Genomic DNA, 13,945 nt, shown 5'->3' on the forward strand with positions numbered 1-13,945 from the left:
CTGTGGGCCTGCGACGCTGCAAAAGATGAAGGAAAAGAAGAAAAAGCCTAAAACACATAAAGTTTAACGTGGAGGTTAATGAGATTCATTTATTTTTTTATTTATCTTTGCACACCATAGAGACTTTTTAAGATTTAAAATAACCTCAACAAATAAAAAATAATGTTCAAACTGTAATTTGGTGACTTTGTTCTTTTTCTAAATGATCAGGCCTCATCGTTAACAGGACAATTTAGTTTTCCGTTTTTAGCTCCTGTAATGAAAAACGTGTGTAAACTGATTTAATTCAAGCTGATCCTGCTGCCGGGTTTGTAGTGACTATTTGCAAAACATAAAACTGAGTTTCCAGGCAGTTTTAACAGAGGTGTGTGTCTGTGCAGAAATGTCATTTTGCAAAGTTTTTTATTTATTCCGTCTGCTCAACTTTGTGTGCAATTTCGAGCTAAACTGCTGAGACGTTTTAAAGGAATAAATTCCCTTCAGAGGGTAACAAAAAAAAAAAAATAGTTTTTCCAACATGAACGCCCGGATCTTCTCAATGTAAAAGTTATGGCGTTTCAGTGGCAGAAAAAATTCATGCGGTGTTAAATAAAAAAGAATGGGACTCCACGAGGTAAATAAATACCAACATGGAAAAGAAATCAATTATAATTCCAGAAAAGTATAATTTATGCTTCCCCCTCTCTTCCTATAACTTCCTGCTTTATTCTTCGGCTCATGTTTGGGGGATTTGTGTCAGCCTGAAAAGTGGGTTAACTCTTTTTCCACAAATGAAAATCTGGCTGAAGAGACTTTACTTTATTGCCGCTGCGCAACTTCAAACTTCTGCAAATGAATTTAAAGGCCGCCGCACTAAAATCCACATCCCGCCCTGACATTAAGAGCACATTATCTACTCTAATAAAGTTGCCTTTTTACGCACCCGTTGCGCCATCGGCCCGGTCTCTCCAGCCCGACTCCGGATCTCTCCTGTGGGGCAAAACGCACATCCAACTCCCGGTACCGGATCACTGATCAATAATTCCGTGCGGGTCTCAGGCGAAGCGACGGTATAAAGTCCAACCACGGATTAAAAACAAGCACACACATGCACACTCACATGCACACACACACACTCACTCACTCATGCACACACACGCACACTCTCTCTCTCTCTCTCTCTCTCTCTCTCTCTCTCTCTCTCTCTCTCACACACACACACACACACACACACACTCACACACACACACAAACAAAAACCAGCGATTCCCCAAGCTCCGTTCTCCACGGAAACCGACGGACGGCGGCAGCAGCAGCAGCAGCAGCCCGGAGAGACGCGCGGTCCCCCTGCCGGCCTCCAGCTCCGGGCACCCAGTCACTCCCCCTCCCCACTTTAGCCAATCAATCACTCAATCAATCAGTCAGTCGATCAATCAATATCCAGCTCGGGCTTAATTAACGCGGAGCCGCGGCGCGCTCCCAGCCCGTCCGTGCAGCGCTGTGCGTGTTCAGATGCGCTCAGATCCCCAGCGCAGCTCCGCCGGAGCGCCGTCCTCCCTCCGAGCAGCCCGTCCGAGTCTGCCGAGGGGCGGAGGAGGAGGAGGAGGAGGAGGAGGAGGAGAGATCATTCCCTCACTTGGTCTGTCTTAAAGGAGCCGAGGCTCGCCCCTAACAGCCTCGCTGCGCGTCCTCGACTCCTCCTCTAGACGTGGGACGGGGGCGCGCCGCCTGGACGCGCGCATGTGATGGAGATGGACGAGGTGGGTGGGGGGAGGCAGGAGGGAGAGGAGGGGAGGAGAAAGTGAAGTTACTTAGCTTTCCATGGCTGACATGAATCTTTATATGAATATAGAGATTATAGTTTGGCTGCTTTTGTCAGCGCTGACAACCGCAAAAACATTATAAACCCCAACAGGAATATTACAGGAATATTACAGGATATATTACAGGAATATTACAAGGATTTCCACACAGCGTTTTAACCACATTTCAAGCTTGCCATACATCTCTTTTTTTTTATTTATTTATTTATTTTTTTTATCACACTAAAATAAATCCACAGATATTACAGGACGACTTCCAGCGGAGGTGACACTGGGCCTATTTTTAACCTCTGAACGCACCTTTCTAGCATGACATTAATCTGTATTATAAATATTGTAGTTATTTTTCTCTGGTATCATGTATCAAACAGTGCACACATGCTGCATGTTCAGCCCGCAACGACCTGTGGTATCAACCTTTCAGAAACTAAACTCATTTCCCCCTTTAAGGACAAATCAAAGCTGAATAGACGGCATTTAAATTTGTAACCTTCCCTCCAATACTGATGGATAGAAAAAATATATTGATTCTGTTAGTGATTAGAGAGGATGACGTATTGGTTTTCCATACGAAACTTTAAATAATTATGCTTCATCAGTAGCCAAACAGGATGCATCAATAATTGAATCACCGGTGCAGCCCTGTTCCAATATCCCTACAGGCGCTTAGTTGATTTTATAGTAACTATGTGGTCATTTAAATTTTTTGTAATCTCCCATGGTGTCTCTCTAATATGTTTATAACAATCCTATGGGGACCTAAAGTGTTTCCATCTAATCTTAAATGGTCTTAAAAGGCCTCATGGTACTTTAATATTCCTATAATATTCTTTTAATGTTACCACAGACACTTGTACTGAGTCTGTGGTTTTCAAAAGTGGCTTTGAAGTGGCGTTAAGGTTCTTTATTTGTCTCTTTAATATTGTGCGATTATATTCCTGTAGTATGTTGTGTAGTCCTATTTATTGCTGTTATATATATAAAACAGACCTGCTGAGACTTTTTGACAGGAGTTTAAAAACAGAAAGTGTGTGAATTCAACAGTGTGTGTGTGTGTGTGTGTGTGTGTGTGTGTGTGTGTGTGTGTGTGTATGTTTCAGTGTAAGTATCGTCAGTGAACAGTGTCGATGATAAAACGGCCTCTGGCGTGTTTCTGGCAGTTTGTATTAAAACATTTGTCTTTCAGTCGAACCCCGCGCTGCCTGCTGAACTGCTGGACGCTGGCGCCATCTAGCGCCTGGACAGAGTCAGTAACATTATTGCAGCACTTCAAAAAGTTTCTAGTGTTAATAAAATACACACTCATGATTAAAAAAAGTTTCATGAACGCATTGTTAAGGTTAGAAAACTTATTTTAATTTTTTTTTGCAACTAAATTACATTTGTTTGTTTGTTTGTTGTTTTTTATCCTGAACCGTAGCAGCTTTGATTAAAAAAAAAAAAAAAGTGGCAAAGAGAATAATTTAGAGACCAGAAATCAGACTAAATGAACTTTTAGCATCATGTCTGCAGTTTTCTGAGCTGTTGATGCATCTTTTCCATCATTAAAAAATCTTTAGGAAATATTTAATAAACTAGAAGGCAGTGGGATGATACTGTACCAATATCAAATACTATTTCCTATAGAAATATAAGACTGATAGAGGAATGTAAAATAATACTGAAACTATTACTACTAATAAAATGTGATCAAAACTAGAAATAAAAGTAAATAATTCATAATTAATAATTAATAAATAGTCAATTTAAGTTCCACAGATTCCATGTATAAATATTATGGCAATACCATAGAAAATAAAAAAAAAAAAAAAAACAACAACAACTATGTGGTATAGTTTCATTGTGAATCCACATTTATTACACTGTTTTTTTTTTTTTTTTTGGTTGTTGTTGTTGTTGTTGTTGTTGTTTTGTTTTGTTTTGTTTTGTTTTTTTGCTGATTTTAATAATTGTATTTTTTAATTTATCCTCTCTTTAATTCTTCTCTATCATTTCTGTATTTTGTCTATTTTTTTCCCTCAGTCATGCACTGCATTGCATTTTAATGTACACAATACACCCTATAAATAAAATGAAATTTGATTGATTGATTGATTGATTGATTGATACTTAGCACAACAGACACAAATCCCCATTGGAATATAATTGGAATATAGTGATACTAAAGAAGATTTTATAAAATAACATAAAATACAACATGGGCCGCTATGAGCTCGTTTTAGGAATATCACAGTGAGTTTCTTTAAAGTTGCCTTGCAGATCTCATCATTCACCTAAAGGAAAGCTGAGCCGAAATCAACGGAAAACATCTGGAAAACTGTAAAAATCCATATGGTGAATGTAAATCTGACATCAGCTGTAACCTTGATATGAAAAAAAAAAACCTTCTCAGTCTAACAATTCATCAGGCTGAAGCTGTTCCTCCAGCGGACGTCCTCAGCGCAGGTTTGATCCAGCTCTGTGAAAGCAGAGCCACAGATGGTATTTCTGTGTTTCAGAACATGATCGTGAACATAAGCGACACTTTCCCACCGCCGGACGGCCGACTGGAACCTGAACTCATCACTCAGCTGTGAAGACAGGAGCCGCTCCATCAGGAAGCAACTGGGAGAGACGGGAAAACACACTGGGAGAGCTGGGAAAACAGAATGTCTGCGGGTAAGAATCTGTTTTATGACCCAGAGCAGATTACAGAATAACAACATGAGTCCCATCTTGTCATTAAACCCTTGAACTTGAACTTCATTTGCCCTTCAAGGAACACGCCAACGTTTCGGGCAAAATCCCCTTTTTCCAAAGACTGAGACCAGATGTTGGACACCATCTTCTCCTCTGTACGTCCAGTGGTTCAGTTCCTATGGGTAGCATTTCCTGTAAGCTTAGCATAAAGACTTAAAATCATTGGGAGTTGTTAGCCTGGCTCCATCAAACTCAAAAAATAAAACCTACAGCAGCTCTGTATTACAAACAATGTGTATTTCAAATCCACATGATCCACTGTGTAAATCAGACGCTTCAGAGCTGCTGGAAGGTTTATTATTTCACTTTGACAGAGCCAGGCTAACGACTCCCATAGACTTTAAGTCTTTATGCTAAGCTAACAGGAGATGCTACCCATAGGAACTGAGCCACTGGACATCCAGAGGTGGAAATGGTGTCCAACATCTGGTCTCAGTCTGGGGAAGTCGGGAAAAGGGGATGTTGCCCAAAACGTTGCAGAGTATTCCATTAAACTTCCCTTTAAATAGCCTCAGAGTTAGAAAAGGTGTTTTTCTTTCAACAACATCACGTCCATGTTGAGTCTCTGCTGAAGCTCCATCACTCTGATACTGAGGGGAACATTCACTATCAAACAGAAAAGATGTACATGTCCTGTGCATCATTTTAGACACACTTCCCTGGAATCCAGCAGCTTGGGATGTTTGGGATCTTTGGAAACCTCAGGATCTCAGCCAGAATTTCAAAATAAAGTGCATTTGTAATATTAAACTGAACAATGGGCTGACAGGGTTCAACACAGTTTGTGTTCACAGAGCCGCTCCAAACTCAAGACCAAGTTCATGTAAACACAGCCCTTCATCATCAGCAGCATCATCATCAGCATGTCTCAAAGGACCTCATATCGAATGAGCCGCACTACATCTAACTGATCAATAATCAATCACAGAACAGAGTCATGACACACCAGCAGAGGCCAGAAAAGCAAATCACTCGATACACACCTTAGATCCAGCAGACACCCCATTCCTTCTGCTTTTATTTTGAAGTTATGTCACCCACAGGACCCTGAAATGAGAAGATGTGTTCATATTAAAAATTATTTACGTTTCACACTTGAACATCAACACGGTTAATTTTCATGACTTAACAGTAAGATTCAAAAAAAGTGAGGGCCGAAATCCTATTTTTTGTTCACTCTAAGAAAATAAAGGCCATAATTGCACCTTTAGGGGTCCAGCAGCTCGTCACTGAGGCCTCTAAGGTGCAGCTTTTGTACCCCTGACATTGGGTTCTTATTTGTCCCCTTGTGATTTGTACACTGTTCCCAGTTAAAATGTACATTAAATTATGATTTTACCTTATTTATATTTTTATTCATGCATATATTTATGTATTCCTTCATTGTATGTGGCCTAAGAAACGCTGTCTCCTGATATTGTACCTCAACTTTTAGAGGAAACAATGCATATATGGACCTCTTTGGCTCTGAAAAAGGTTCACATAATTACCTTGAGGTCCAGTAATTAACCCTCAGCGGAACATTTGTGTGTTGTGATTGTACCTCAGGGAACAGAAATGGACTCCTGCTGTCCCCCTGTTTCTGGATTATAAGTAAGAACATGTGAGGGCCGGCCAGATGGATTCAGATCTTCAAAGTGGGACCGACTGACTGGTTTTCATGGTGTGAGACAGCAAGGGGCAGCTGCACCCTGCTGTGTCTCAAAATGTCCACACGGGGGCAGCGTGGCACCAGGAAAACACTGTGAGACACACATTTCCCAGAGTGGATCCAGACTGGTCCAAGACCAGACCCGGTCCAAAGGGGGCAGAGGAGGAGTCAAACCCCGAGAGCAAATTGAGTCTGATTCAAGACCAAATGAAGCACAAAACATGACACAGGTCTTCTTTCCAAACATCAGGACGATGCTGAGGGAGTTTCTTCAGGATGAACAGAGGTGGAGATCTACCTGCAGGACCTGAAAACCCTCCCACGCCCACCTGATCTGTGCTCAGACGTCTGGAGGCCACCACATGTCGAGTCGAGGAGGAAATCAGTGAAGGTGGAGAGAACTGATGTGTGAAGCTCTGAGCGCTGAGTCGGTCTCCATCAGGAGCTAAACTGAGAGGAACCCACCATGTCAGGAGAACGGTCTGCATACTGGACTGAGGTACAGGTTCAGTTCCTGCAGCTGCCAGTGTGTCCAGCTGGAGGAAGTGCCCTTGAGCAAGACACTGAACGTTGTGACATCGTGTTGTGTTCATTCCTGTTCAAGCATTTTGTGACAATGTTAAGAAAAGTGCTATAAATATATATGTGTGTCTGTCAGTATTGTGCAATATTTATACCGTCTTACTGCACATCATCTATCTATCTATCTATCTATCTATCTATCTATCTATCATCTATCTATCTATCTATCTGTCTATCTGTCTATGTATATTTACACACACACACATACATATATATATAATTTTTGTTTAGTTGTACTTTCAGTTTGATATGTCATTACAGTATGTTTATTCCTCTATATGTGTACGCACACACACACACACACACACACACACTCATATATACATATATATACATACATACATACATAGACAGTTACAGTATACATAGAGTAGCTGTTTTTTAATATAATATTTAGTTTGATGGGATTTATACTCTATTAAACTTTATGTTTTAACTTAATCTGATTATTTCCATGCTCCTCTTTGGGCTCAGAAAGTTCTACAACCCTCAGGCTTATGAAACCCTTACAAAAAAAAAAAAAAATAACGATATAACCTGAAAAATGTACAGACGTCAACCTAGAGACGAGACATTATGGAGATACAAGGTTTTGGTTGTTTATGTTTCAGGTTTTGTTTTATTCTCCTCTTCACATGTGCAGTATTGTCTATATATCAGTACAGTATTTAATCCTCCCTTTCATACTGTACCTAACATTATATTTATCTGGCCAGTGTACTGTGCAGTAACACAGGGCCCACACACCTTGAGTCCGGTTGTCAAGTGCCTTTTATATAGTTTTTTTTTTTTTTAACAGTTTGTATAATAATTTTTAGATATTAGATTTTATATAATTGATTTTTGTTTGGTTTGATTGATTGATTTATTCTAAGAGAAAGCACAAAAGCACACACTCCTTGCATGCGACATACTTGGGTAATAAACAAATTATCATTCTCTGAATACATTTATTGAATATATTTATTGACAACTGACCCTCACTGCAGCATTACAGCCAGATCCTGTCAGAGTGCCTTTGAGCAAGACACTAAACCCCCACCCACTTTCATTGTTACTTGATTTTTTTTTTTTTTTTTTTCATCTCAGTTCCCTAAACTTCCCCACAGACTCTGTGCTGGTGCAGCTGTGCAGCAGATGTGAGGTCAGGAAGCTGCAGTAGCGAGGCTTAACCACTAGGTGCCGCCACAGTACAGCGCTGATGCAGAGAGCTGCAGGCCTCAGGTGAACCGAGCCCACTGGAAATCAATGGGAAAATAGTCCCTGGGGAAACATTGTCTTCACACAGACACTTATCACTTCTGTGGTTTTAGTACCACAACTACCATCACCTCTACTACTACTGATCCAACTGCTACTACTGATATTACTACTACTACTACTACCACTATTAGTACTACTACTACTACTACTGCAGCATTTACTACTGCCAATACTGCTAAACCACAGCTACTACCCAGGGTCAAAGTAACTTCATGTTACTTTGAGTAGCTTTTTTTCATGTACTTGTCCTTGAGTAATTTTGTAAGTAATTTTATTTTTGTGTGTTTCTGCTGCCATGTTGTTTTTTCCGCTTCATGTTGACTCCCGTCTCAGTCCGGAGTCTGAACTCTGAGCTCTTTGTCCTTCTACGTGAAACAGATCAACACGGAGCACTGTTCTCTTTTCTAAAACCTTTACTCAGCAAATTTTACTACCACTGCCATTTTAAATCACACACTTTATACTGCAGGAATAAGATTTTTTTTTTTTTACACCATATTTACTTTTACTTCTACTAAAGTAAAACATCAGAATGCCAATACATCTACTTAAAATAAAGAAATAACTAACTAACCAACTTATTTAATTAATTGATTGATTAACACAATAATAGTTATAAGATCTATTATTTCTGCAATTCCTACTACTATTACTCCTACTACTACGGCTACTAGTACTACTACCTTTTTATTATCATTAGCTTTTACAAGAGCTTTTACTTTTCTTTTGTTTTTATGATTTTACAGCTTTTATCTTCTGCTCTTTGACTATAAACATTGTCTTTGGTGTTTTACTATTCCCTGTACTTTCATTTTTCTATTCTTCATGTATTATTATTATTGACCTAACTCTCCTAGTACTACTACTTGTAATATTTCTAGTACTAGTAGTATTTGCAGTGCTAGTTGTGCTGTTATTATTGTTATTAGACCTTATAATTAGAACAGGGAAAGTATGAATATTTTAAGAATAACTAAACAATAATTAAAAATGAGTTACATTACACAGTATTCAACAGCCCTGCAGTCCTTCGGGGCTGACGTCATCGCTTCCGCCACGCACCCCTCCCTCCCTACCTCCCCCCCAACACACACACACACACACACACACACACACACACACACACACACACACACACACACACACACACACACCTCCCCCTCCGCCCCCCTCCTCCTCCAGCCTGCTCTGCCTGCTGCTGCCTACACACACACACTCACACACACACACACGCACACACACAGAATCCAACATGGAGTAAGGAGGAGATGGGGCTCGTCCGGGGCCATCCTCACCGACACCAGCGCACCATTTTCGGTCACCGCATTCCAGCCCGGCCCGGTGGAGGAGCGGGAGGTGCAGGAGGAGCTCGGCCGCGCCTCGGATGCGCTCCACTGATTTGGGAGTGAAAGGAAAAGCAAAGGAAGAAGAAGAAGAGGAGGAGGAGGAGGAGGAGGAGGCGGCGGCGGAGGACATAGGGGATACAAGAGAAAACAAAACACACACACACACACATCCACACAGAGAGACAGGGACAGACACACACCGGAATAAAGAGCGAGCGGAGGAGAAGCCGTGGCCGCTGCTGCCGCTCAAGGAGAAAATGAAGACGCCGCGCCGTGCAGCCTCGGTGGGATTTTATTATTTCTGTAGGTGAAGCGGAAAAATGAGCGAGGAAACGCACCCAGACGAGTAAGTAGCCCCGCGACCCCATCACAAACACCTCCGATATTATCATTATGACCAATCTAATAATCATTATTATGATGATACGGGAGGCGGGCTGCCCGCCGCGTCGTGGCGCTGATGTGGGTCCGTATGCAGATCTGACGAGGATCTGTGTTTTTACCCTTCATGCTGGAAACGCTTTGTTGGGCTCCGGTGTAACAGGGGGTGAAGCTGTGTGTGTGTGTGTGTGTTTTGGGGGGTGGGAGAGGGGTGCAGGGGCCCTCCTCCTCCTCCACCTCCCCTCAGAGGAAGGGGGGGGGGGGGGGGGGGGGGGGGTGTTCAGGGGAGGGGTTGAGGTCGGAAATATTTTTTGCAGAGAATCCTGAAAAGGGAAATAATACATGCAAGCTGCTGCAGATGTAGACACACTCCTGCTGCTGCTGCTGTTGTGTGTGTGTGTGTGTGTGTGTGTGTGTGTGTGTGTGTGTGTGTGTGTGTGTGTGTGAGTTTGCTCGGTGAACTCGCAGCAGCGGCGGCAGCGAACCGGAGAGTTTCTCCTTCTGTCCTTCTGTCATGCAACATCCGCCATTTCTCTTTTTTCTCTCTTTTGAATCGCTCTCATTTGCATACAGACCTTCATTCATAAAAACACCGACGGGGGTAAAAGGGCGAGAAGACACTCCACTATCTGCTCTCTCTCTCTCTCTCTCTCTCTCTCTCTCTCTCTCTCTCTGTGTGTGTGTGTGTGTGTGTGTGTGTGTGTGTGTGTGTGTGAAAGATGGAAAGTGGGGTAAACTGCGGCCATGCAGTCACTGATCCCCCCGAGGGCCGAAACAGCCTCCGATAAAAACAAGAAATCAATTCTTCACAGAGCCATTATTTTATCCGTGTTATTATTTTCATTTTGTCCTCAGAGGACCCCAGTCCTCCACCAAACTGCACCAAAACAAAGTGTTAACTTGTTGTGAAAAGTGAAAATAATAATAATAATCTGCCGGTGGGATGAGATAATCAAAGTGACTGCCAGTGCAAAAGAATTGAAAATACTGTTTCCCAGACTTTTCCAGTGCAGTTTCACTTGTTGCAGAGATTCTTGCAGCAGCGAGTGTAAATATGTTGAGACACAGCAGATCAGCCCATTATAATATCAACGAAAAAATAATAATAATAAAGACTGGCACTATTGGCACTAAGTGGACGTTTAAGGCTTTTATTGTGAAGGAGATGGACTTCTGAAAAACTCTACATGTCAACAAGTCATCTAGTCTCATATTCGGTGTTAAAAGCTTGTTTTGGGGGATTTTTTTAAACAAGGTAAAAAAAAAACAAAAAAACCAATCTGCCAGTGGGATTAGATAATCCCACTTGCTCCCAGTGCAGCTTCACTCAGAAACCAGTATAAATATGATAAACATAAATACCAAGGCAGAACGAGGCCCGGTTCACACCTGGCACCAACATGCGGCTCGACTCCTCACTCAGGATCACATCTCAGTTTCCCGCTTGATATGCAAATGAACGCGGACATCACTCCTGTTTGCAAAGACCAAAGTGCGTTGTTGTTGTTATTTTTTTGTTTTTTTATGTGGGAGAAATCAGACAGCGTGTTTCGTGTGTTCTCCATCCACGAGAACCCATTCTGCACTTTAATATGAGGGACGTTCAGTTCAATAAACCCATGTTTCACAAAATAACTCCACCATCTCCAACGTTCTTTGTATTTTGTATTTTGTATTATGCATTGCTCTGTTTCACACTCCTATTTAATCTGTATGTCCACTCGCCCAGATGATGTCAGTTGAGTGGGCGGAGCTTTAATGTGGCCCAAGACACGTTAGCCGTCTTTCCACTGTGGTGCCAAACACAGGCAGGCTAGTTCGTGCCGAGGCCGGCTGGGTCTCCATGGTCTCCTCCGGGGCTGTCCCGGCTGCTGAGGGCCCAGAGGATCCCTACAGGCCAGACAGGGCTGACCCAGCTCTGAGGAGGGGCTAAGGCTGATGGGCGGGGCTTACCTGGCTGTGGGTGGGGCGACGGTGCAGCTGATCAGTATAGATGTCAGCATAGCAGTTCACTTTGTAACAGAGAGAGGAAAAATGGAGGACGAGTGGCTGTCCTGGTCAAACGAGGACATCAGGGCTCTGCTCGCCGTCTGGACAGAGGACAACGTCCGACGCCAAATCCACGCTGTCTGCTGAAATGAGGACGTTATGTGATGTATAGTGAGAGAGCTGGCAACAGGACACGTCTGCCAAAAACTGAAAAAACTAAAAGTCCAGTCTCGGTACGAGGCAGTGACAGTGGTGTCCAAATGAAAAAAAAAAACCTGTCCCACTCTGAGTTGTTAGCTGGTGTCACGTCTGCAGACTCGAACCGTTCACTTCCTACTTCCACTCACGTGCACTCACACCGGCGCTGCATGTGATGGGCGGGTCACAGGGGCCGGACCACGGGGCCGTCAGCTCGATTGTGGACACGTGAAGGTTTTGTTGTCCCGGCGGTTTGAGGCTCGAGGACTGTCCTCGCTCGCCGATGTGGCCCAGACTGAACGTGGTCTGAGCTGCTGGATCTGTTCAGGTCTCGTCTCGGGGGCACTCACACCTGTGGTTTGTGATTGGATCACCCAGGACACATTTTTTACTTCCAGGTGTGAACCAGCCATAGGCGGTTCTAGGGGCAAATATGTTAACCAGCCCAGCACAGACCAGCCACTGGGATCAAGAAAATGACCCTCGATTCAAGAAAAATCTGGAAACAAGTTGATTCGCTTTGGAAACACGTGGGATTATCTCACCCTGCTGGCAGATTTTTTTTACCCTTGTTTGAGGAAAAACTAGATTTCAGCTCTTAAGATGAGACTAAACCACTGAGTAAGACTGTGACGTTAAACTGCAGTATGAAAAGTCCTGTCAGTGTAAAACCAGCTGATGGTTGAAGAGCACAGCAGCAGTAACTCTGGCCGGTCTGTTGTATTCTGTGCTGACTTCACTTACAGTCTGTACATTTGTGTATTGTGCAACGTTCACTTTCTTCTGCTCCTGATAAACTCCATATTTGCCCCGTCCTCAGCTGTGTGTGAACAGCACAGGCCTGAACACTTCACAGGAAAATGTCAACCTGCTTCATTTGTTTGGGGTCAGGGTTTGGGTCACAGCGGCTCTTTGTGTGTTTGTCTTTAAGTTTTTGTTTCCTTCGGTGTGAACCAGACTGGAGACGTGGACTTTGGTTCATTTTGGTTTCATTTGGTTGATTTGCGTCGTCAAATAATGAGTGAAACAGGTTGGATGCAGAAGTCACATGCACCTTCCTCTGACCTGAAGGAGTTGTAATGCGGTGAAATGGCATGAGCGATGTCTCTGCCTGTGTGAAAAGCTGCACAGCAGTGAAGAAATGCACTTTTCTCAACTTATTGGACTCTTCTAGATGTTTGTTTGGTCGTCATATCCACATTACCTAGATTATGAAGTGAAAATCTCTTGTGTGTAAATATCACCAACAGTCCTCATCATGATATCGTCACAATATCGATATGGAGGTATTTGGCCAGAGATATCGCGATATTTGATTTTTCCCATATCGCCCAGCCCTGGTTCAGACCCAGTATCAGGCCACACTTCATTTTGTCTCCTTCTACCCATAATGCCTTGTGATGTAGGGTTGGCTCCCTGTGCGTTCTCACCTCACTTCTCTTCTTCTTCTTGAGACATTTTCCGGTTCAGGTGACACTGACTACGTTTACATGCACACGACATTCTGATTCAGGTCAATATTCTGGTTCAGGTCATTTTCCGAATAAGGTGTTTCTATGCGCTGCAGCCGCTGGAATATTCTGTTTACATGTTACTCGGCATGTTCCCGTGTTTCAGCGTATTCCACGCTCTTATTTAATGCAACACTCAACCTGCAGGGGGCAGCAGTATGCGTATAGGTGTCTGGTCTACCGGAAATACAGAAGAAGAAGAAGAAGTGATGATATTGAAGTCTTTCCCTGCGTTCCAAATTGCATACTTATACTTTTTACTTTTAGTATGTACTGCAGCTGCCCTTACAAAGTATGTAGTTTAGTATGTATTGGGACATACTAATTCTTTTTTTCCCTACTAAATAGTATGGTAGTATGGGTATTGGAATGCAGGGTTTGACTAGCTGAAGGCAGACTGCAGTCTCCTGCCCTGCGTTCCAATATTCATACTACCATACTATTTAGTAGGGGGAAAAAAAGAATTAGCATGCATATTTCATA

At 42.7% G+C, this 13,945-nt stretch overlaps 2 protein-coding genes and 1 long non-coding RNA gene across 3 annotated transcripts in view; 2 read left to right on the forward strand and 1 right to left on the reverse strand.

The window, feature by feature from the left end:
• Positions 1 to 1,003, reverse strand: part of meis1a (Meis homeobox 1 a) — a 63,705-nt gene extending 62,702 nt beyond the window's left edge. Inside the window, exon 1 of the mRNA XM_030064623.1 lies at positions 923 to 1,003. Within this exon, the coding sequence (XP_029920483.1) occupies positions 923 to 934 (12 nt within the window). The 5' untranslated portion in view covers positions 935 to 1,003. The remainder of the gene's footprint in view (positions 1 to 922) is intronic.
• LOC115368554 (uncharacterized) overlaps positions 1 to 13,945 on the forward strand; it is a 67,581-nt gene that overhangs the window by 14,612 nt on the left and 39,024 nt on the right. The window lies entirely within an intron of this gene.
• Positions 9,571 to 13,945, forward strand: part of spred2a (sprouty related EVH1 domain containing 2a) — a 35,807-nt gene continuing 31,432 nt past the window's right edge. Inside the window, exon 1 of the mRNA XM_030064400.1 lies at positions 9,571 to 9,729. Within this exon, the coding sequence (XP_029920260.1) occupies positions 9,704 to 9,729 (26 nt within the window). The 5' untranslated portion in view covers positions 9,571 to 9,703. The remainder of the gene's footprint in view (positions 9,730 to 13,945) is intronic.

The sequence above is a fragment of the Myripristis murdjan genome, chromosome 1, assembly GCF_902150065.1.
Source record: "Myripristis murdjan chromosome 1, fMyrMur1.1, whole genome shotgun sequence".
In the NCBI taxonomy this organism is placed as follows: Eukaryota; Metazoa; Chordata; class Actinopteri; order Holocentriformes; family Holocentridae; genus Myripristis; species Myripristis murdjan.